This window comes from Salmo salar, chromosome ssa18 (genome assembly GCF_905237065.1).
Source record: "Salmo salar chromosome ssa18, Ssal_v3.1, whole genome shotgun sequence".
NCBI classification, from domain to species: Eukaryota; Metazoa; Chordata; class Actinopteri; order Salmoniformes; family Salmonidae; genus Salmo; species Salmo salar.
In genome coordinates this window covers 66,686,631-66,708,074 of record NC_059459.1, presented here as the reverse complement: position 1 = coordinate 66,708,074, position 21,444 = coordinate 66,686,631, and the positions used below count along the sequence as shown (strand labels likewise).

Sequence of the window (21,444 nt, the reverse complement as noted above, 5' to 3'; positions counted from 1 at the left end):
CTGCTGTCTGGTAATGTAGAATATGTTAGCAGGCAGAGTGTGTAGCGGATGGGAGTCTGATTACAAACACTGTAGTTACACCACCCACCACCAGCTCTGCTCGACAGCTGCTGCCATCTTCCACAGGATGACACTGTGGGGGGTATGGGTCACTGCATGGAAATGCCAGCTCTCTGTGTGTGTGTGTGTGTGTGTGTGTGTGTGTGTGTGTGTGTGTGTGTGTGTGTGTGTGTGTGTGTGTGTGTTGCTACTGCTGTGTTCTTCCCTGGGCTTCAGAGTGGTAATAAATTATATTAATTCATTTGATGAGAGGGACAGTGACTGCGCAGGTACACTGACCAGCCGCTCTATAACCTCCTCCTCCTGCTCTCCACATTTAGACCATTGTGTCCGCCAGACTTTTGCACAATAAAAGTTTTCTACTTGGATTATGGATAGAACAGAAAATGGGCTTTTGACTTTTTCTGGAGTGTTGTTTGTGTGTTCATCTGCAATGGAGATACAGTGTCATTTGATCCCATCATTTGTATGTCTGCTGGTGGTATATTGAGTTTGACAATCAATTCATTACTGTTGACAGGACTATAAGGAAATATCATGATATTTTTACCAGGCCTATCATCAGGGGCATTCCTCGGCTGCTTTCCTCTTGAATCTCCTCTGTGAGTCACACACACACACACACACACAAAAGTATTAATAATTACAGTGATAGACACTAAAATGTTCATAATTACATTTTATTCACTGCGTTGTCAAGATAATCTCTGCCATTCTCTTTTCTGTCATTTTGTGAGAGCAGGGGGGGTCGTCATTGCTTTCCGCAGTGGTTATGAGTTCAATGCTGATATGATATAATTATGCTGAGTACCACTGAATGCTATGAAGTTACAAGAGGACTGGAAACTCCAGTCCCTAGAGAACCCATGGGTAGGACTATTTGTCAAACGTCTGCTCGTGTAATAACTTAATTACATCATTTTGACATTTTGGATAAAAGTATTGTTCATAAAGTCTAATTTATGCCTTGTCAATTGAATAGCTTTTTGGCAACTGAATCAAAGAGAGTATAAAAAGCTAATTTAGTCATTTGAACTATGACGAAAATAAGCTGAATGATGTCAGTCTCAGGGTGAGGTTTGCTGGGTCATGACATGTTCAGCAGGACACAAGCTTATCAGATAGAAATACATTATGGAGAACAGACATGCTTCCAGATCATGAAGAGTAAAGGAGGCATGTCAGCTCTATACATAATATTTCTATCTGCAACTATCAGAACATTAATTAGGCCTCCTTAACACATACCCTGGTGGTGTGACAGTATTTAGAGCTAAGGTTTGCTTATGTTAGCCTGGTCCCAGATCTGTTTGTGCTATCATGCCAACTCCATTACTGAGCCTTTAGTTCCCTCCATACCTTATTCCACAGGATAGTCTAGTAGCCCAGGGAATAAATGCTTGCAAATTAGTTTGAGACAGTCCTGATGTCTGGAGGACATATCTGCAAAAAAAGTTATAAAATCAAAAAGGCAACAGGTTCGTGAACTATTTTTTTAATGTATTTTTTTTTATCTCAGGCTGATATCTGCTCGTCAGCCACCTCACTTGTCAAAGCTGGCAGGGGGACCTGCTTTATTGAAACTTTGATTTAGTTCCCAAGTTGTCCGTTTCTAAGGACTGTATGTAATAAAGGAGACATGTTATTAAAGAAAGGGAGTAATAAAGAGAAAGTTAAAAGAAAACCCTTCGAAATGCCCCCTCACTTGAGATCAGAGATGGGAGGCAGCAGGTTGACAGTGAAGGTTGACAGTGAACAATAACATTAATATGGTCTGGAGAACAGTCCGCTTCAGGCAGAGATGAACTGTTAGAGGGTCACTTGCTTTGAATGTCGGACGGTTTGTTTTTGCAGAGGATAGCCACCAATAATTGTTCCAGTTGGAGTGAAGTGGGAATTAAAAAAGGCTAATAAATTATTGAACATAGCTAGCTAACGTGATACACATTTTTCTGTATAATTTATTTAACATACAGTAACGTTAGCTAGCTAACGTAATACACTTTTTTTTCGTTAAAAGTTTGGCGTTATAACGCCTCTGAAGGAGTGCATAATTTCCTTTCCAAAATTGTATATTTGTACATCAGAGGTACTTAGCAACCCCATTTGACTAGCTAACGTTAGCTAGCTACTGGGAGCTGCAGACCAAATATCTTAGCTAACTAGCATGCAAGTTAAGCATTGCACTGTACTTGTGCATGTAACAATATAACTTGAACTAGTTGACAACCACCTTCCCTTTCGTAAGGTAATAATACTGTTGTAAATCCACGTTTGTAATGATTTAGCAGTTTATTCTTACATACTCTAAAACCACTAGATATAAAACGGTTTGAGTAAACTGGCTAGTAACTGTTAAGTTTCTTCTGTGTTGTTGCCCCCACTCTCGTGATTTGTAGAGGCACGCCTGTAAGACACGTCTCCATGCAAACGGCGCTTGCACCATTTTCAACTCCCTTTCTCGGTTGCACTCGGGTCCCACGAGAAGGCAAGCCGTCTACAATAATGTGAGCCTAATTCGCTCATAAAGCAAAAAGACTGATTGCCAATTGCGAAAATTAGGCCACCCCGATTTTGATGGGGAGGAAGAAAAGTTCATGAAAAAAAAGCTGGAAGCAGGTTGGCACATTTGTCATGTGCGTACACATTTTACACTCCCACATTGATGCATCAAGTTCCCTAGCTATAAGTGATAAATTCCATATAAATAATACAAAATAAACAGTAGTCAGAAATGCAGCACGTGAACACAGCTGGGTCCCCGAGTCCGCGTGCCAGGTTTGAGCGAATACAACCAACTGTCATCTACACAATTTACAAAATCATTCTTAACCGAGGACTACGGTAAGTCAACAAAGTGAGTGATATTGCGAAAATTATAAGCATATGTTACACATTCTGCACTGAAATTGACATATTACATTCCTGCTGAAAAATATCTTAATTATAAAAAAAATATGGATTTAAAAGAGCGTCCCTGACTCACTGCAGAGTGCCTGAGCCTGGATGAGTAGGATTAGGTCAATGAAACGTTCGCATTATGAATGTGAAACTAAACTGGACATGTCATTAGTAAACACTTAACAAACTCGAGAAAATCAAGGCCATGGGACAATTTTGCATTTACTCATTTAAATATTAACAAAATACATCCTTAGTAAGCCTATTCACTATTGCATCCCTCAGTTAGCTCTCCTCCAAATGATGGCGGAGCATGAACAAACTGTAGGCCAAACGTTACCTACAGAGGTCCCTCACATGTCGACATGACTAAGAGGCTGAAACAATTTTGAAACATCAAACATTTTCTAACCTAACACATCTCTTTCACTTTTCACCATTTCCACTTCTCATGCTTTTAAAAGAGACAAGGCGAAAATGGACAGGCACCTGTAAGATTCCTATCTGCCCGTTGACCCTTGAGGATCACACAGCCATAGTGAGCAATTGGCCTTTTTACTCAAAAGGGTAAGTACCGCGGCTGGGATTCTCCTCGACTAGGAGAGGAGAGAGTGCACTCTTTCAACTCTCTGTTGTGCATCCGATGGCACAGGCCGCTCAGAGCTGAACCTTGACAAACGGCAGCAGGGGAGATTTAGTTCAAGGCCAGCTTTTTGTAAACTTTTATTTAAAAACAGAGATGCAACCAGAGATTCCCTTAACCCCTTTATATGGTGGAAGCTATATTGGAAGCTTTTGGCTGTGATAATGTAGCTCTGTCATTCAACCCCTAGCCCCCATAATGTATTCAACTCAATTACCTGTCTATTCCATAGACAGACTGTGTGTGTGTGTGTGTGTGTGTGTGTGTGCGTGCATGTGCGCATTGACCTTCAGGGAGAGAGTAAACTTTACTCTTCATGCCATCTTGTAAACATCTACACAAAATGTTCTTGAGTGTGTAATGTATCTATTGGTTAATAGTTCTGTAGCCGAGGACCAGAGTAAATGGTGGAGTAAAATCTCAAGACACGTCGACATAAACAGAATGATATAGAGATACATTTAGAGCTGTGTTTGTATTTCACTCTGTCTTGAGATTTGACTGCGTCTCAGAAGGAAAGTAAATACTCTCTTTTGCAAAGCTCTCTGCTAGCTGCTTTTGAGCTAAATAGAAAATGAATGTGAGTCAGCAGGAGGGCTGATGCTGTGAGCAAGATTGATGTATGCACACACAGAACAGCAACAGCCTGCATGCTCATCAGTCTGCTGTCAATGGGGCTTTGTGTTTACTCAGCCACTACTCTTTATACCTTATACTGTACATTACTACTGCAGTATGGCTTAGTCAGCACACACACAGCCAGAACAACAGCATATTGTTACCTAGTTCACTAGCTGATCTAGTACTGTGTAGTCCTGTACTTTGGGATTAGTGTTTTAGTAGCAATGCTGCTTATTAAATAATAATAATAAATAGTGTTGTGATAGTTGGTACAATATCAGAGACTTCAAGAATGTGCATTAGCAGTCTACAGGCTTGTCTCTGGGCAGCATATTCCATAGTTCCTAACAGGACAGATGTTGCAACCCATTTACACTTTAACCCACTAAGAAACTGTAACATATTTCTATTTTGGTCACAAACATTGCAGGTCCTGCAAAAGTTATGACATCTGGACGTCTGTGCGACTAGCAAAGCATTAAGGCATCCATTGGAATCAGCCAAAAAAAACTAGAGACTAAAACATTTGAATAAAACATGTCCATGCAGGGACACTTATTCTTTTTTAAGATTAATGGCAAAGAGTGACCCCCCCCCCTCCCGTTTTTATTTCTCAATAATTCATTTGTGGAGAACAAACGGTCATATTTCCTGTCTTGCTTGTTTTGTAGCCTTCTGGACGGAAAGTTTGTTGGGTAAGTTTTAGGGCAGCCATAACTGTCATGGGGGCTGTGGGTCCTGCTAGGCCCCCATCAGTGTGCAATTTGTCAAGACTCAAAGCTCAATATCTTGATGTGTGTTCTGGCCTCTAAATCTAGTTTCATAGACCTCTGAGGCTCCAGACGAGCCGATCCATTTTAGTGCGAGGAGGAAGTATTAAAAAAGCAGCACTCTGTCTTTATCACTGCTGACTGCTGTCAAGGGTGGACAGTTATTGTGGTCTCAACTGAATTGGCAATAATCTGTCTGTGTTCTCTCAATTATCTACTCTATCGTCGCTAAATGTAGGTGAATGGATTGAGAAATGCAACGCAAAATTTAAAAAGAACAGCTTTATTGACATAGAAAATAAGTAGATGTCTTGCTGAAGCGTTGAAAAAAAAAATATCAAAAAGCTTACAATATAGTGCAGCAATGTTTCATATCATGCTATAAAAATAAAACCTCCCACTCAATCGCATACAATGAACACAGTCATTTTCAGAGGTTGGTACTATTCAGTCGTACACTAACTGATCCCTCCAGCATTGTAATACATCTTAAGACAAATGCAAATCCATAACGTTGACATTGATAGCCCATAATAATGAAATTAGCTACATTAAAGTCAATGTGTCCAGTCGGGTGCCATAGATTAGTTACAGCTTTGTAAGTGGCACAACAAAAGTCCCTGGCCTCATTGATCCCTGATGGAATTACAAGGTACCTGGTCCGTATGTGTTGTTCTGAGACATTAACATTAAGCCAGTCCCATCAATAACTACTTGGCTTAGCGATTGCTCTTCTCAGGAGACACACACACACACACACACACACACAGGAGCGCAAGCATGCAGCACACACACACAACGATCGTTCCTTCAGTAGACACCCAGGGGGCCAGGGGAAGGGGGGCCTCTAGCCAGCTTATCAGTCCCACAGAGAGCACCCTTCATCTGCCCGCCACGTCACATAACTGCCTACCTCCGCATGTCTCCTTGAATGACTCGGTGTCTGTGTCTCCGTCCGTGACTGTTAGTCTTGTTGTTGTTCTCGTTTTGTCAACTGGTGCCAGATTGGTTTGTCAGAACGTTAGTGTTTGTCGGTGTGCAAGTTTGTTTGTTTGTTTGTCATTTTGTTACTGTTGTTGACTCTCGCGCCAGTGCCAAGAGAGGACCTGTGTGTGTCAGTCCCTCTAAATTAGCGTTTCAGTGTTTCTGTTATGTGTGGTAATGTATTATACTTCCATTCATGTGTGCCGTAAGTGTCAGACAGTCTGTGTGAGCGTGCCAGTGTCGGGGGGAGGGGGGGAGGGTGTTATTGTCAGTGTAAAGACGTGGCAGCCTGATAGTGTGTCATAGTGAGTGGCAGTGCCAGTCTCAGTGGGCCAGTTAGTCAGCCTACGAAACACAATGTCTAACTGTCTGCTAGTCCGCTAGGTTTTGTGAATGTGTGTCATAGAGAGAGTCTAAGAGGGGCCAATGATTGTCAGTCTCAATGGCTTCAGCATGTGTGTGAGTACAGAGAGCGAATGTGTAGTCTCCAGTGGGGTGGTCCCACTACAGCACATCATGCAAGGCAGTCCCCCTCAGCCTGGTCCAGAGCCCCAACAGTAGCAGGGCCCCTGTAGTGTTATCCTTCACAAGGACAATGAAGGAGTAGTCGGCGTAGAACAGCTTGGGCTTCTCCACCTTTTTCATCCCCCAGCTCAATCGCCCCCTCCCCAGCCTCGGAGCCCAGCTCCAGGGAGGCCCAGTGGTGGACGGTCCTTAGGTGGAGCCCCTTGGACGCTGAAGCCCAGGAGAAATCGTCTGTCTCTGGTCCCAGGCGTCAGTCAGGCCCAGCGCAGACAGCTGGTTCTGTGTCCAGCATGAACAAGAGACAAAGACAGCCAGTACTTTGGACATGGACAGACACAAACTCAATTAAATTCCCCAGCCACAACCTCCCAGCTCTCCTCGAGTACACGTCCCATGTCAGGAGACACCATCTAGGCCGTCTGCCTCCCTCGCTGCTTAATTATGTAAGCAAAGAAGTACAAACAATGACAGGGGAAGGCAAATTTTAAAATTTCATGATGCGATGACATTCGGGGAGTGGAGAAAAAACACTGCCGTCTTCCAAACTCGCAAATTATCAACTCAAATATAAGCAAATCTAAACCTACAGTCTATCAATAACATTTCGAAAGTAATTTTCAAAATATTGTCTCCCAAATTCAATCAAACGCTGACGGGTGACCTTGTTGCGACGTGACAGTACAAACTCAGCTGCTGTGTGTGTGTGGCGGACAGGGAAGTGGCCCATGAATAATGTAGGAAGGATGGTTGTGGCCCGTGACCTCGCCATGCAGCCACCTCCTTTGTTGTGTCTGATATGAATTCCAACAGGAAGAAGCAGCATCGGTGTGGTGACAGCTAGTTTATACTCTTACACGCCACGCATATGGCAGAGGAGAAGACCACTCACACTCCACATGACAGCCTACTTCAGAGGGTAGCTGGGGAGGCAGAGGGGAGGGAAGGAGGTAGACGGAGGCAGACGTGTGTAGGAGGAAGGCAGAGGGCAGGGGGGTACAAGCCGAGGGAGGGCGACGACTGAGAAGTGAGTGATGACGCTGTCTTGTTTCAGTGCGTTTTTACTAGGTAGCCTGTGGTGTGAATGAGGCCACCTTTGTTGATAATGATTTGCTATCTAATCTTTTCCCGTCTGACAGCACAGACTGTTCGATATTATTCCCTTAAGGCACTTCAGATATGACTTCTAGTAGTTAGTTAGTTAGTTTTAAGGTGTCTTTTCATGCTTCCATGTTACAGACTCAGTGACTCAATAGAAAGGAGGTTGCTCTATGTAAGGTAGATGTACCAGTAAGAGAGAGGGCTAGTTATTTGTAGGACGGGGACCATGGCAGTTTGTCACCTGCTATAACATGATACAACTGGATCCACTGCGTCCACTTTGCACTGCGTGTCCCCCTGTCTCCTGTCCTCTCATGGTAGTCTGAGGACGCACACACGGACATGCGCGTAGCCCCCTTCCCACCGCTCTCTAATGCACTTCTATTGTCATCTATTATTCCTCCTTCTTTCCCTCTCTTCCGCTCTCCACCACTTCATCACTGTCTCTCTCCGCTGCTCTGCCTCCTCCATGGCATCCTCATCTGCCCCTGGCACCTCTCTCTATTTTCTCCTCCTCTGTCTCGCTCACTCTTTTTCCCCTCCTCAGCTCATCCTTCTCTTTTTGGATGTGCACTCCCTTGAATACATCACTCTCTCTCCCTTTCTATCTCCATTGACAATCATTTCAAGGTTTTCTGGTGCCCTATCTTCCAGTAAACAGAAATAGACTTAAACTTCATGAAAAGTCACTCTTCTAGGAGGACAAATATTCTTCACCCCAAGAGAAACAGCCTTAACAGCGGCAACATTCTTTAGCATGTTTGTGCTGTTTTGCCAACTCCTATGGTCATTGTCAGCCATTGGCAAGACAGCTCAAAACAGATCAGTCTACCTCTCCTCGTCCTCCTTCCAAGCTGCATGTGAAGTTCTCTCTCTCTGAGGAGGAAGTCAGTTGGTCCTTGTTGACCTTAAGCAGCCTGTTACCACGGCAGGTGCTAACATGGTACCGTGTCTCACCACAACCGTACTGTCACCAGAAATTACAGTCACACTGTGATATTAGCAGGCAACTTCTAACCTCCGTTGTAACTACCATATGAATATAACATCACTTTCTCGATTTTCATCCCTCCGTCGTTTACGGCGCAAAAGCTAATTCGTGTGGAAGACGAGCTCCGAGCTAGGGGGCTCTGTATGTTGTTAATATTTTAAAAACAATCACATGTTTAAAAATGTAACCGTGACACTGGTGGCCCAGGGCAGGGCTGCAGCAGGCAGGTTATAGGGAGGTGTAGCACACTACAGCACTGGAGTTCTGTGGATCTTTCCCTGACTTTTCTGTACTTTAATGTACAACTAATGTACTGGAGGTGTCTATGAGTTGGTCTGCTGGGAACATCCCATGCCCGTTGTGTTCTGGTGTTTCAAGTTTTATTAGTCATGGTATGTACAGGATACACATGGTTCGCAACAACAATAAGAATTAATAAAAGGGCCCGCTTGGAGGGACGCCATGTGCGACTGACGTGTTTTCCGTTTACTCCCGCAGTATTCTTAAAGTTTATGTGAATTTTGCAGCAGAACCGTATTTATTTTCAAATATTAGTTTGGTGATCCCTTCCCGTAAAAACCAAGACTACTTTGCTTTCGAATGTCAGCATGTCTTTGAAACATAAGGCTAAAAACATGACTTTGAGAAAACCCGGCCTACAAGACCCACTCTCATCATAGCCCTCTCCTGAGACTGAGGGCCCGGGAACTCACACTTTACCCGCGGGTGCGGCTTGGCCTGGCGGCGCTAAAATGAACATTCTCGAGGCCATCAAACTACTACGCTCTGAGATAGTTGAAATGAAAACGGAGGTAGCTGCTACGATTGAGGCCCGAATACAGGAGGTTTCTTATTCTTTAAAAGCAGATCTAACCATCCTGCAGAACGAGACGGTGCCAGCAATCACATCACTCAAAACAACAACAGAGTTGCACACTACAGCAATTGCAGCACTGGAGACCTCCGCTACCAATGTCTCCGACTTAACTACCTCCCTGGAGGCTGACGTGAAACGCCTGGCTGCGGATTTGAAAAAGGTGCAGGAGAGTTGTGTGAGTTTAGAGGGATTCTTTCGCCGCAATAACCTGAGACTGGTATCGGTTCCAGAGTCAGCGGAAATCCCTCGCGCCACTGATTTCATTTCTGGGCTGCTGAAGGATGTTCTTGCCCTTGGATGAGAAGCCCCTGATTGATCGTGCCCACCAGTCGCTGCGCCCAAAGCCCCGGGATGGTGAGAGGCCCCGTGACATAATTCTTCGAGTGCACTTTTTCCATGAGAAGATGGAGATTCTCCGACGAGCCCGCAATACCACTCTGAGCTTTCAAGGACAGAGCTTCTCTATCTACCAGGACTACTCCCCCACTGTTTCCAGGCAGCGCACAGCTTTCGGGCAGGCCAAATGACTACTACGGGACCATCCATGTGTGAAGTATGGACTGCGATTCCCGGCCCGTTTATGGCTATCTCATGATGGTAAAGACTACAGATTTGAGTCTCCGGATGAGGCTATGGCTCACATTCAACGTCACATCAAGAACTCTTGAACTTGCTCATAGATCAGCAACTGTTGCTTGCGAACTGTGGATAGTAAGTAGCCCACCTGTGGTACAATTATGTTTAGTTATAACATACTAGTCTTGTATAGTTGGGGAGTTGGGGAACCCATTCAGGCTTATTCGATGTGATCTAATGTTTTGATCATCTAGTGTGCTTGCCTTACAAGCATTCAGTCATTTTAATTTCATTGTATTAAGGTTTTACTTAACTCCTTTGTTTCTAGGCTGTCTCATTCACCTATTCAGGTTGTTTACATAGTGTCTCAGTGACCGTCCGGACGGTTTTCCAACCGAATTTTACAGGAAGTTTTCTGGTCTGCTTTGCCCATTCTTGTCTCGATTATTTGCAGAGTGCCTTAATACCTCAAAGCTACCATCTAGTTTTTTTTAATCAGGCTTCAATTTCATTACTATTAAAGAAAAACAAAGACCCTTGGAATGTGGATCCTATCGCCCAATCTTGCTTTTAAACTGTGATTACAAAATCCTAGCCAAGCTCTTAGCCATCCGTACGGAAGGCCCGCTGCACCAAGTAATACACTCTGACCAGACTGGCTTTGTGAGAAATAGGCATTTGTTTTTCAATATTAGACGCCTTATGAATATACTGTACTCCCCAGCATCGGGGGACCCAGATGTGGTGGTCTCACTTGATGAGGAAAAAGCTTTTGACCGCATTGAGTGGGACTACCTAACAGCTGCCCTTTACAGATTTGGCGTTTGGCCCCAAATTCATTGCGTGGATAAAGATTCTTTATTTTTCCCCCATGGCTTCGGTACGGACTAACAACTTGTCCTCTGACTATTTTCCCTTGCACCGCAGATCCAGACAGGGTTGTCCACTCTCCCCCTTGTTGTTTGCTTTGGCAATCGAGACTCTCACCATTGCACTATGCTCTAATGATGCCATTCAAGGTATAATCAGGATGGGCTTAGAGCAGAAAGTCTCGCTATATGCTGACGACCTCCTTTTGTTTATCTCCAACCCTGATACCTCATTGCCATGTGCCTTATCTGTTCTTAAAAAGTTTGGATCAATCTCAGGGTACAAGCTGAATCTAGGCAAGAGTGAGCTTTTTCCTGTAAATAAGGCTGCTTTAAAGTGCTCTTTTACAAGTTTTCAGTTTAGGATTATCTGGGATCAATTCACCTACTTGGGTGTTAGTGACAAGGAAATATCAGGAAAACTTGCTTGTTGCTCTAGCAGACAGTTTCAAACAATCTTTTACTTTTTGAAATTCGCTACCTCTTTCTCTTATCGGAAGGATTAATGTCATTAAAATGAATGTGTTGCCCAAATTTTGATATTTATTTCAATGTTTACCCATTTTTATTCCAAAATCTTTTTTTAATTCACTAGATCAAACATTCATGTATTTTATTTGGGATGGCAAGGTACCACAGATTGGTAGAAAATATTTACAGAAGCCTAAGGCATTGGGTGGTTTAGCTCTACCAAATTTTCAGACATACTATTGGGCTGCAAATTTCAGAGCCCTTCTGTAGACCACTCTGGGTCCAGATGGAGTCTGAATTGTGTAAACCTGCTGCACTTTCTTCTGTGTTGTGCTTGTCTCTCCCAGTGTCCCTAGGCAAAAGGTGTGTCAAACCAATTGTAAAGCAGTCTCTTAAAATTTGGAATCAGTAGCCTCCGAGGCTTTTCTCTATCAGGCCCAATCAATCAGAACATTTTATTTCCTCCGTCTTTAAATGATGGGGCTTTTGCCATCTGGCACTCACTAGGCCTCTCCTCACTAGCCCAATTATTCTTTGATGATACTTTTGCCTTTTTTGCTCAGCTACTGGAAAGGTTCAACCTCTCCCAATCCCACTTTTTCCTCTATCTCCAGAATAGGAACTTTGTCAGAGCTAACACACCTGAATTTCCCCATAGGCCTGCGAGTACAGCTATAGAGAGCATCTTTGAGCTGAACAAGCTTCCTAGGGGCGCAATTTCAGATGTATATGCAATCATTAATGACTTACAGAACCCTTCTTTGGTGCCTTTAAAGACTCGATGGGAAAAGGATTTGGGGGAGGAACTTGGGGAAGACACCTGGGAATCTGTGCTGCACAGGGTGCATTTGTCCTCTTTTAGCACTAGACACAGCCTCATTCAATTCAAGGTGGTTCACCGTATCCACTGGTCCGGGGCCAAACTTGGAAGAATATTCTCTGATTTTGATCCTACCTGTGTCAGATGTAAAATGGAACCAGCCACGCTGTTGCATATGTTTTGGGGCTGTCATAAACTGTCAGGTTTCTGGGAATTAATATTTAAATGTTTCTCTGATATATATGACACTGTTATAGATCCGTCTCCCCTTACAGCCCTTTTTGGAGTACTGTCCATAGGTACCCCCATGTCAAGAATTCAGTTGGACACTGTTGCTTATACAACTCTTTTAGCTAGACGGCTAATACTACAGAACTGGAAGATGGCAGCTCCCCCATCTTATACATATTGGGTGAGAGATGTGTTGTGCTCTCTGAAACTAGAGGGGGGGGGGGGGGGGGGGGTGCATTAAGGTTGATGATGTGCTTTTTGATTGTGACCTGTGGATGCCTTGTTCATCTTGCCCGGTCAGAGACTAAAATGTGAGCTTGTTTTGCCCTGTTATTACATAACATTATTATTATAATTATTTTTCTTTTAAAGCATTGTAAACTTTATTTTTGGTCCAGTGGATGGTCGGTCTGTGGCCATGACTGTCTGTGAGTGGTTGCATTTCTCCACCCCTATCCCTTGACTGTTTACAGGAACAATGGTGAGGTGTCCGCTCTGTACCTGTACTACAGATTGCCCTTTAACCTTTGTAGCCTTCTGCCCGGTGTGTTTAACTTGTCTAAAGTACGGTATCTTTAAAGCTAATCTTTTTTTTTCTAGTTATTTTTCTAGTTGAGTATATTATTTATATTTTCTTGTGTTGTCTTGTGTGTAAAACTGAATAAACAGAGTTTAAAAAAAAAAAATAGGAAAAGATAAGAAATACAAACAGTAAATGTCTCAGTGGAATAGAATAAACATTTTAGCATAAGTATGTATTTTAGTCCAATATTTACATGTGTATCAGAGAAAGGGAGGATTGGAGGGTAAGTGTATAAATTGAGCACTAATGAGAGTCTGGCAGCGCGTGTGTGCCGTAGCATGAATGGGTGTGTGTGTGTGTGTGTGTGTGTGTGTGTGTGTGTGTGTGTGTGTGTGTGTGTGTGTGTGTGTGTGTGTGTGTGTGTGTGTGTGTGTGTGTGTGTGCCGTAGCATGAATAGGTGTGTGTGGGTGTGTGTGCCGTAGCATGAATGGGTATGTTTGTGTGTGCCGTTGTTTGTGTGTGTCATTGTCTGTGTGGGTGTGTGCATGAGTGAGTGCCTATGCTAAGGTGTGGAGTGTCAGTGCAGGTGGTCAGTCTAGTTCAAGTGTTCAGCAGTCTGATGGCTTGAAGATAGAAACAGTCTCTGAGCCTGTTGGTATCAGACCTGTGCTCCGATACCCTCTGCCCAACGGTAAGGGAGAGAACAGCTCGTGGCTGGGGTGTGTGGGGTCCTTGTTGATCCTGTGTGCCTTCCTCTGCATCGCTTCTAGTAGATGTCCTGTATGGGTGGGAGCATGGTCCCAGTGATTTACTGGGGCGTCTTCATCCCCCACTGGAGGCCATGACGTAACTGGTCAGGACGCTCTTGATGGTGAGGCAGTAGTATTTGGAGAGGACCGGGGGTGGCATACTGAATCTCTTCAGAGGCGTGTGTGTGTGTGCACATGCGTGGCGTCCATTTTATTAAGATCTGCTGTCGCCAAGCTATTTATGTCAGTTTATGCTAAAGGCATTGTCACTAACAGTTCACTATGCAGGCTGGGCTTCCCCTGTTTCCGTCATATTCCAGAGCTGTAACTTAGCCTTCAGAAATATCTGGGTCTTGGAAGTGCGGACACTCTCTCGTGTGGTGCACTCAGTATAAAAATGTATTAGTCGGAAGATTGAGGAGGGAAAGTAGCTGCTGGATGAACGTTTGGATGAAAGTTAAGAGGGAGGCGAGTCAGTCCTGGGAGGGAGATGGTATGGTGGGAGTAGTTGGATCATTCTCTAAAGAGCCATAGTACATCTCATGTTTGTAGATGCTTACGGAGTTGCTATGGGACTAACCTGATATAACAAAGGGGAAATAAATAAACATACACTCAGATCACTCTTTCATTTCCCCCCTTTCTCCCCCTCTCCTTCCCTCCTCTGGCATATTTTACCTCACCTTTATGTTTCTCCCTCTATTCGCATACTCTCTTTATGGTTATTAGCAGTATAAATAACAATGGCATCAAACGAAAAATATAAAACAAAAAGTTGCATTATGCATGAAAGAGAGCAGTGCAACACACACACATCCTGTGTTATGTACGTCTGTAATGGTGGAGTGCGTGGGAATACAACGTTATAGAACGTGTATCACTGTCGTCTATGTTATGTCTCAGCCTACAGAGAGATGTTTAATTCAACCCCGTAAAGTCAAAGCTCACTTCAGAACACCCTGAAAGCCTCAAAGCTACTCCACACCTAATCAGCTGCCTGCGCCTCCCTCCCTCCCTCCCTCCACCAATAATGTCTTATTTACATGGCCCTCCCCTCCCCTCTCCACCTAATTAATTCATATGGATTAATGCTTGACCTATGGTAAAAGGTACAGGGAGCGCTCCAGTGGTTGTGATACTGTACACAGCAGAGTGTGGTGCTGTAAATATTTGATGACCTTTTGACCTCATTAGACATGACTGGGCTCTCCTGTGTCTACTCATATGTCTTCATTATGGAGTGTAGCCCAGACTAGTACTCTGGGGAATGTGTGTCAGTGACCTCTAGGCCAGGCTTGTCAGAGAGGGCTCTCTCTCTGTGGCCTCCACCACTGTGCCATGGCTCCTCCATCACATTGTGCTCTCCACCAGGAGAGAGAACCAATAGTTATTTTTAGTCGCTCGTCCCCCAGTGCTCGACCCAGCACTCCTCCCTCTTCTCCATCCTTCTCTCCCTTCACCTTCTATCCCCTTGCCTGCTGAATGTCACTCCTATTTAGGTCAGCAGGGCCCTCACTTGGGTGGTAGGCAGGCTGCTGAGCGATGCCACATTAGCACACGTGTCATGTGATGGGAGCCCCGACCGGGACAGGACTAGGAGGACTCATCCTAATCAAGAGATAAGGATGACTACACAGGCTGGGGATGGGATGATGGGCCAGAAAGAATCATACATGAGTCAGGAGACGAGTGTGTGTGTGTGTGTGTGTGTGTGTGTGTGTGTGTGTGCGTGCGTGCGTGCGTGCGTGCGTACATGCGTGTGTGTGTGCGTGCATGCGTGTGTGCACTGTTTTTGTGTATGGCGCCTTAGGCCTGAATGGTTAGTCAGTGACAGGCTACCCTCGCGTGACAAGCTTTTAGGTTCTCTTCCTTATAATGATGCAGAGAGAACGCTAGAACACAACATCTAACTTACGCTACTAGTCTAGTGACAGAATGACAGTGAACGAATCAGCTCTCTGAGTCTGATCATAGAAAATGTCACAGTTGTTGTTTTCTGATGTTCTCCCGCTCCTCTCTCCTCCCTCTCTTAGAATCTGGGGCTGTCCTGACTGATGACAGGCGGAGAGGTAAACAGTATTAACGCGGTGTGATGAGCAATATTTACTCGACCCAATTTTTTTTTTTTGGGGGGGGGGGGTTGACTTCAATAACCTGCAGGTAGGAAATATACAGTGCCTTTGGAAAGTATTCAAACCCCTTGACTTTTTCCACATTTTGTTTCATTACAGCCTTATTCTAAAATTAAATTGAGGGGAAAAAAACTATCTACAAAAAATAGCCCATAATGACAAAGCAAATGTATTAAATATCACATTTACATAAGTATTCAGACCCTTTACTCAGTACTTTGTTGAAGCACCTTTGGTAGCTATTACAGCCTAGAGTCTTCTTGGGTATGTCGCTACAGGCTTGGCACACCTGTATTTGGGAAGTTTCTGCATTTGTCTTGGCTGTGTGCTTAGGGTGGTTGTCCTGTTGGAAGGTGAACCTTCGCCCCAGTCTGTGGTCCTGAGCACTCTGGAGCAGGTTTTCATCAAAGATCCTTTGCTCCGTTCATTTTTACCTCAATCCTGACTAGTCTCCCAGTCCCTGCCGCTGAAAAACATCACCACAGTATGATGCTGCCACCACCATGCTTCACTGTAGGGATGGTGCAAGGTTTCCTCCAGAGGTGACGCTTGGCAATCTTGGTTTCATTAGCTCAGGTCTGAGTCCTTTAGGTGCCTTTTGGCAAACTCCAAGCAGGCTGTCATGTGCCTTTTACTGAGGAGAGGCTTCCGTCTGGCCACTCTGTATCATAAAGGCCTGATTGGTGACGTGCTGCAGAGATGGTTGTCCTTCTGGAAGGTTCTCCCATCTCTACAGAATAACTCTGGAGTTCTGTCAGAGTGACCATCGGGTTCTTGGTCACCTCCCTGACCAAGGCCCTTCTCCCCCGATTGCTCAGTTTGGCAGTGCGGCCAACTCTAGGAAGAGTCTTGGTGGTTCCAAAGTTCTTCCATTTAAGAATAATGGAGGCCACAGTTTTCTTGGGGACCTTCAATGCGGTAGAAATCTTTTGGTACCCTTCCCCAGATCTGTGCCTCGACAAAGTCCTGTTTCGCAGCTCTACGGACAATTCCTTTTGACCTCATGGCTTGGTTTTTGCTCTGAAATGCACTGTCAAATGTGGGACCTTTTTATATAGACAAGTTTGTGCCTTTTCAAATCATGTCCAATCAATTGAATTTACCACAAGTGGACTCGAGTCAAGTTGTAGAAACATCTCAACAATGATCAATCGAAGCAGGATGCACTTGACATCCAATTTCGAGTCTCATAGCAAACGGTCTGTATGCTTATGTAAATAAGGTATTTTCATAACATTTCTAAACACCTGTTTTCGCTTTGTCATGGGGTATTGTGTGTGTAGATTGAGGTAAAAAAACATAGGCAATATGTTGCGTATTCGCTTTGCGTGAACTCCTAGCCCCAAGCAATGTGTAGCCTTCTCTGTTGGCTTCCTATTCCTATCCAAATAGCCATGGTCCCAGAGAGATGTTCTGGTCTTTAGTCTAGGACAGCCTCCGAAATTGCGGCACCCTACTTCCCATATCAAATTGTATTACACGCATGTAGGTACAGTTATTAAAGTGACTAATATGTACATGTACATATTAACTCGACTAACCGGTGCCCCTGCACATTGACTATGCATAGATAATAACAGAGTAGCAGTGGCGTAAAACAGAGGGTGGGGGGGCAATGCGTATAGTCTGGGTAGCCATTTGATTAGATGTTCAGGAGTCTTATGGCTTGGGGGTAGGAGCTGTTTAGAAGCCACTTGGACCTAGACTTGGCGCTCCGGTACCGCTTGCCGTGCTGTAGGAGAGAGAACAGTCTATGACTAGGGTGGCTGGAGTCTTTGACAATTTTGAGAGCCTTCCTCTGACACCGCCTGGTATAGAGAGGTCCTGGATGGCAGGAAGCTTGGCCACAGTGATGTACTTGGCCATACGCACCAATCCTCTGTAGTGCCTTGCGGTCAGAGGCCGAGCAGTTGCCATACCAGCCAGTGATGCAACCAGTCAGGATGCTCTCGATGGTGCAGCTGTAGAACCTTTTGAGGATCTGAGTACCCATGCCAAGTCTTTTCATTCTCCTGAGGGGGAATAGGTTTTGTCGTGCCCTCTTCATGACTGTCTTGGTGTGCATGGACCATGTTAGTTTGATGTGGACACCAAGGAACTTGAAGCTCTTAACCTACTCCACTACAGCCCCGTTGACGAGAACAGTGGTGTGCTTGGTCCTCCTTTTTCCTGTGGTCCACAATCATCATCTTTGTCTTGATCACATTGAGGGAGAGGTTGTTGTCTTGGCACCTCACGGTCAGGTCTCTGACCTCCTCCCTATAGGCTGTCTCGTCGTTGTCGGTGATCAGGCCTACCACTGTTGTGTCATCGGTAAACTTAATGATGGTATTGGAGTCGTGATTAGTGCACTACTTTTGGCCAGACTCTTTTGGGCCATGGTCAAAGTAGAACATTATACAGGGAATAGGGTGTTATGGGACGCAGTCTAGGACAGCCTCCTCTCCTGTGCCTGTCTGTCAGAGAGCCCGTCCACTCCATGTTAATGTCAAACCCTTGTTCCTCCAGGCAGAGCTGAGCAGAGGTACATAGCAGCCACGTTCTGTGGACATATGTTAGACTGGGGGGGTTGCGTGTGATTGTGTGTGGAGTGGATGGCCTGTGAGAGCTTTAGAGTTCACTCCTCCGTCACAGTGCTACGCTACACCACAGTCGTCATGATGGGATCCACTACCAGTTCACTCCAGGGAAAATGTTTTTTATTCGGCTTTCTCTAACTGTCAAACTAACCTCCCTCTCTATCTCTTTAGACCCCCCCACCCCCCACAACATGATCATTCTCCTCCCCTCTCTCTAACTTAAAATCCATCTGTACACTTCCTACCAACTCTTCTCTCTCTCTGCCTGGTGAGTTGAAGTTGAATACTTTTAATGGCAAAGTGGAGAACTATTAAAAAAAATGCCTGCTAACCTCTCGCTCTCTGTCCCTCTTTACAGACTCAACATGATAATTGACGACCACACCCCAGCAACAGACACTCCTAAAATCCGTAAGATCCCCAGTTGGCCCGGGATCCCTAAGCAACGTCCCCAGGAGGCCCTCCATGTAGAGCCCTGTGTGGCCCTGGGACAGCGTCTCCGCCCATGCTACGGTCCCAGGGGCTTAGACAAATCCCTTCTCTTCCGCTTCCCCCACGGCTTCTCCAGCTCCCCAGTCACCAGCCCTGACACCCTCTCCGTCCTAACCCACATGGCTCTGGAGGACCCCTCCGCCCTCACCCTGGCCTCCGCAGCCTCTACCCAGGCCAGAGAGCACGGTGATGGGGCAGGGATGGTCCTCCTCCTGGCCGCCTCTCTCCTGACCCAGGCCAAGGACCTACTAACCCTGGGGGTGACTGGGGCTGAGATCCAGGGGGGCTACCGCCAGGCGTGTGGCAGGGCCTTGGCTCTGTTAGAGGGGATGGCCTGTGGGGCCCTGAAGGACCCCAGGGAGGAGCTGGATGTGAGGGCCATCCTGGGACCCTTCCTCTCCTCCTGGCAGCCAGGGTTCGAAGCCCTGCTGTCGGGGGTGGTGGCCCGGTGCTGTGTTCACAGCTGGAGACCCATAACTTCTGGTGACCGAGGAGAGGTGTGGGAAGGAGTTACCTTTGACCCCAGCTGTGTCAGAGTGTGTACGGTGCTAGAGAAGGCTATACCAGACCAGGGTTCAGAGACCGAGGATGGACAGATAGAAACAGATGGAGAGGAGCTGATACAGATCACGGGAGAGGAGGAGAGGACTGGAGATGAAGAAGTTCAGATAATGAAGGAGGAGGGGAAGGAAAAGGGGAAAGAGATGGAGAGTGAAAGGACTGCAGAGGCTAGTGAAGTGGAGGAGGGAGAAAACGAGACAAACATCAATGAGGCACTCAGAGAGGAAGAAACAAAGGAAGAGTTAGAGAACCAAGTTAAACGGAGAATATGTCAGAAGATGGAGGATGCTATGAAACAAATGGATGATGAAGAAACGGAGGATGATGAAGGTAAGGAAGAAAATACGTTTGACGACTGGGTGGATCTGGGCCTGGAGATATGGAGAGCGAGGTCAGAAGGAGAAGGGGAGGTATGGAGAGAGGGAGAGACTGAAGGAGAGACGGTGGAGCCAGAGGTTCAGAAGGTCAGAGGAGAGGAGAGGAACAGAAGTGACAGAAGAGGTCTGTATGAGGTCTTGATCCATGGCAGCTTTGCCAAGCTCATGTCCCGCTGCTCCACTCAGAGAAAGATTTACAAGCATATCACCTTGGTCCGCTCTGCCCAGCGCAGGCGACGACTACACAGGCCTAAAGGGCATCTGACAAGCCCAACAACCCACCACCACCACTCACTCAAAAAGACCCGCCAGTCACCCAGGAAAACCCCCACCAGTATCCCTCTCTGGGCCAGCGTGGTGGTGGAGGAGCCCCTGGAGGAGGAGGCCTGCTGTAAGGTCACAGTGACTGTCCGTAGCCCAGACCAGGCCCTGCTGATTAGCGCAGAGGCTGCTTTACGTGCCTCCCTGCGGGTTTACTGCTCCCTCCTAGCAGAGCCCAGGGTGGTCCCCGGGGCTGGAGCCTCTGAAGTGGGCTTGGCCACGGGGCTGACCCAGAATGGGTTAACCCTGGTGGGCATGGAGCAGCTGGCCGTCCATGCCTTCGCCCAGGCCCTGCTGGAGCCAGTCAAAGCCCTGGGAGAGAATGCAGGGACCCCCCCGGACCTGGCCGTGCTGAGAGGATACAAACGACGATGGAAGGGCAAGATGGATGGGACCAAGGGAGCGTATCGAGGTGTGTTGGACAGGCTAGGGTGTAAGGCTAGTGCCATAGAGAAAGCTACAAAGGCCTCACTAGCTGTCCTCACTGAACTCCTGAGCGAGATAGCAACGGAGGAGGACAAGACCAAAATCTTCTTCCCAGTTACCACAGAACAGGCATGGCTCCCTTCACTGCCTCCATAGACACTGCACATACAAGACTTCTTCAGGGATTCAGAAGTAGACGATTAAAGTTTAGATTCACCAATAAAACAAACATAAAGAAACCTGGTTCAGCTAATATGTAATTGTGTAGGTTAACACATTATATTGTCCTAACATTATATTGTCCTAACTGAGTCTCTGGGTAGAAGTAGGCACAGATCCAGTATCAGCTTATTCTCTCACCAATCCTAACATGAATCACTGAACCATTAACGCTAAAACACAACTGACTTGATCAACATCTAGACCATAACTATACTCCATAACTACAGCATAAATGTATGTGTTAGATCTCCAGTATTTACCTGTAGGCTGTGCGTGCTCCTCATTATTGGCAGTAGGAGGACCATGCTGGCTCTGCCTCCCCACAGTCCCAGCTCCAACACCGTACTGGCCCTGCCTCCCCGCAGTCCCAGCTCCAACACCGTACTGGCCCTGCCTCCTCACAGTCCCAGCTCCAACACCGTACTGGCCCTGCCTCCTCACAGTCCCAGCTCCAACACCGTACTGGCCCTGCCTCCCCGCAGTCCCAGCTCCAACACCGTACTGGCCCTGTCTCCCCACAGTCCCAGCTCCAACACCGTACTGGCCCTGTCTCCCCACAGTCCCAGCTCCAACACCGTACTGGCCCTGCCTCCTCACAGTCCCAGCTCCAACACCGTACTGGCC

The 21,444-nt window shown here is 46.0% G+C and overlaps 1 protein-coding gene across 3 annotated transcripts; it reads left to right on the top strand.

Moving 5' to 3' along the window:
- The first annotated feature begins 2,432 nt into the window (after window positions 1-2,432).
- On the top strand, window positions 2,433-20,854 carry LOC106577772 (T-complex protein 1 subunit theta). 3 transcript variants are annotated; one of them, XM_014156103.2, is made up of 4 exons: window positions 2,821-2,904; window positions 3,426-3,528; window positions 18,593-18,689; window positions 18,780-20,854. In XM_014156103.2, exon 4 carries the CDS (start codon window positions 18,787-18,789, stop codon window positions 20,752-20,754), a length of 1,968 nt encoding a protein of 655 aa, XP_014011578.1. In that variant the 5' UTR covers window positions 2,821-2,904; window positions 3,426-3,528; window positions 18,593-18,689; window positions 18,780-18,786; the 3' UTR covers window positions 20,755-20,854. The 3 variants fall into 3 exon arrangements, with proteins under 3 accessions (XP_014011577.1, XP_014011578.1, XP_014011579.1); XM_014156104.2 differs by having other exon boundaries at window positions 2,835-2,917; XM_014156102.2 differs by lacking the exons at window positions 3,426-3,528; window positions 18,593-18,689 and having other exon boundaries at window positions 2,433-2,904.
- The last annotated feature ends 590 nt before the right edge of the window (window positions 20,855-21,444 follow it).

What these genes read in the sequence shown, in the direction of transcription:
- LOC106577772 (XM_014156102.2), top strand. Translation starts at nt 2,795, where the DNA reads ATGCAGCACGTGAACACAGCTGGGTCCCCGAGTCCGCGTGCCAGGTTT. An exon ending in ATTCTTAACCGAGGACTACG is followed by an intron (nt 2,905 to 18,779) that starts GTAAGTCAACAA and finishes CCCTCTTTACAG; the next exon opens with ACTCAACATGATAATTGACG.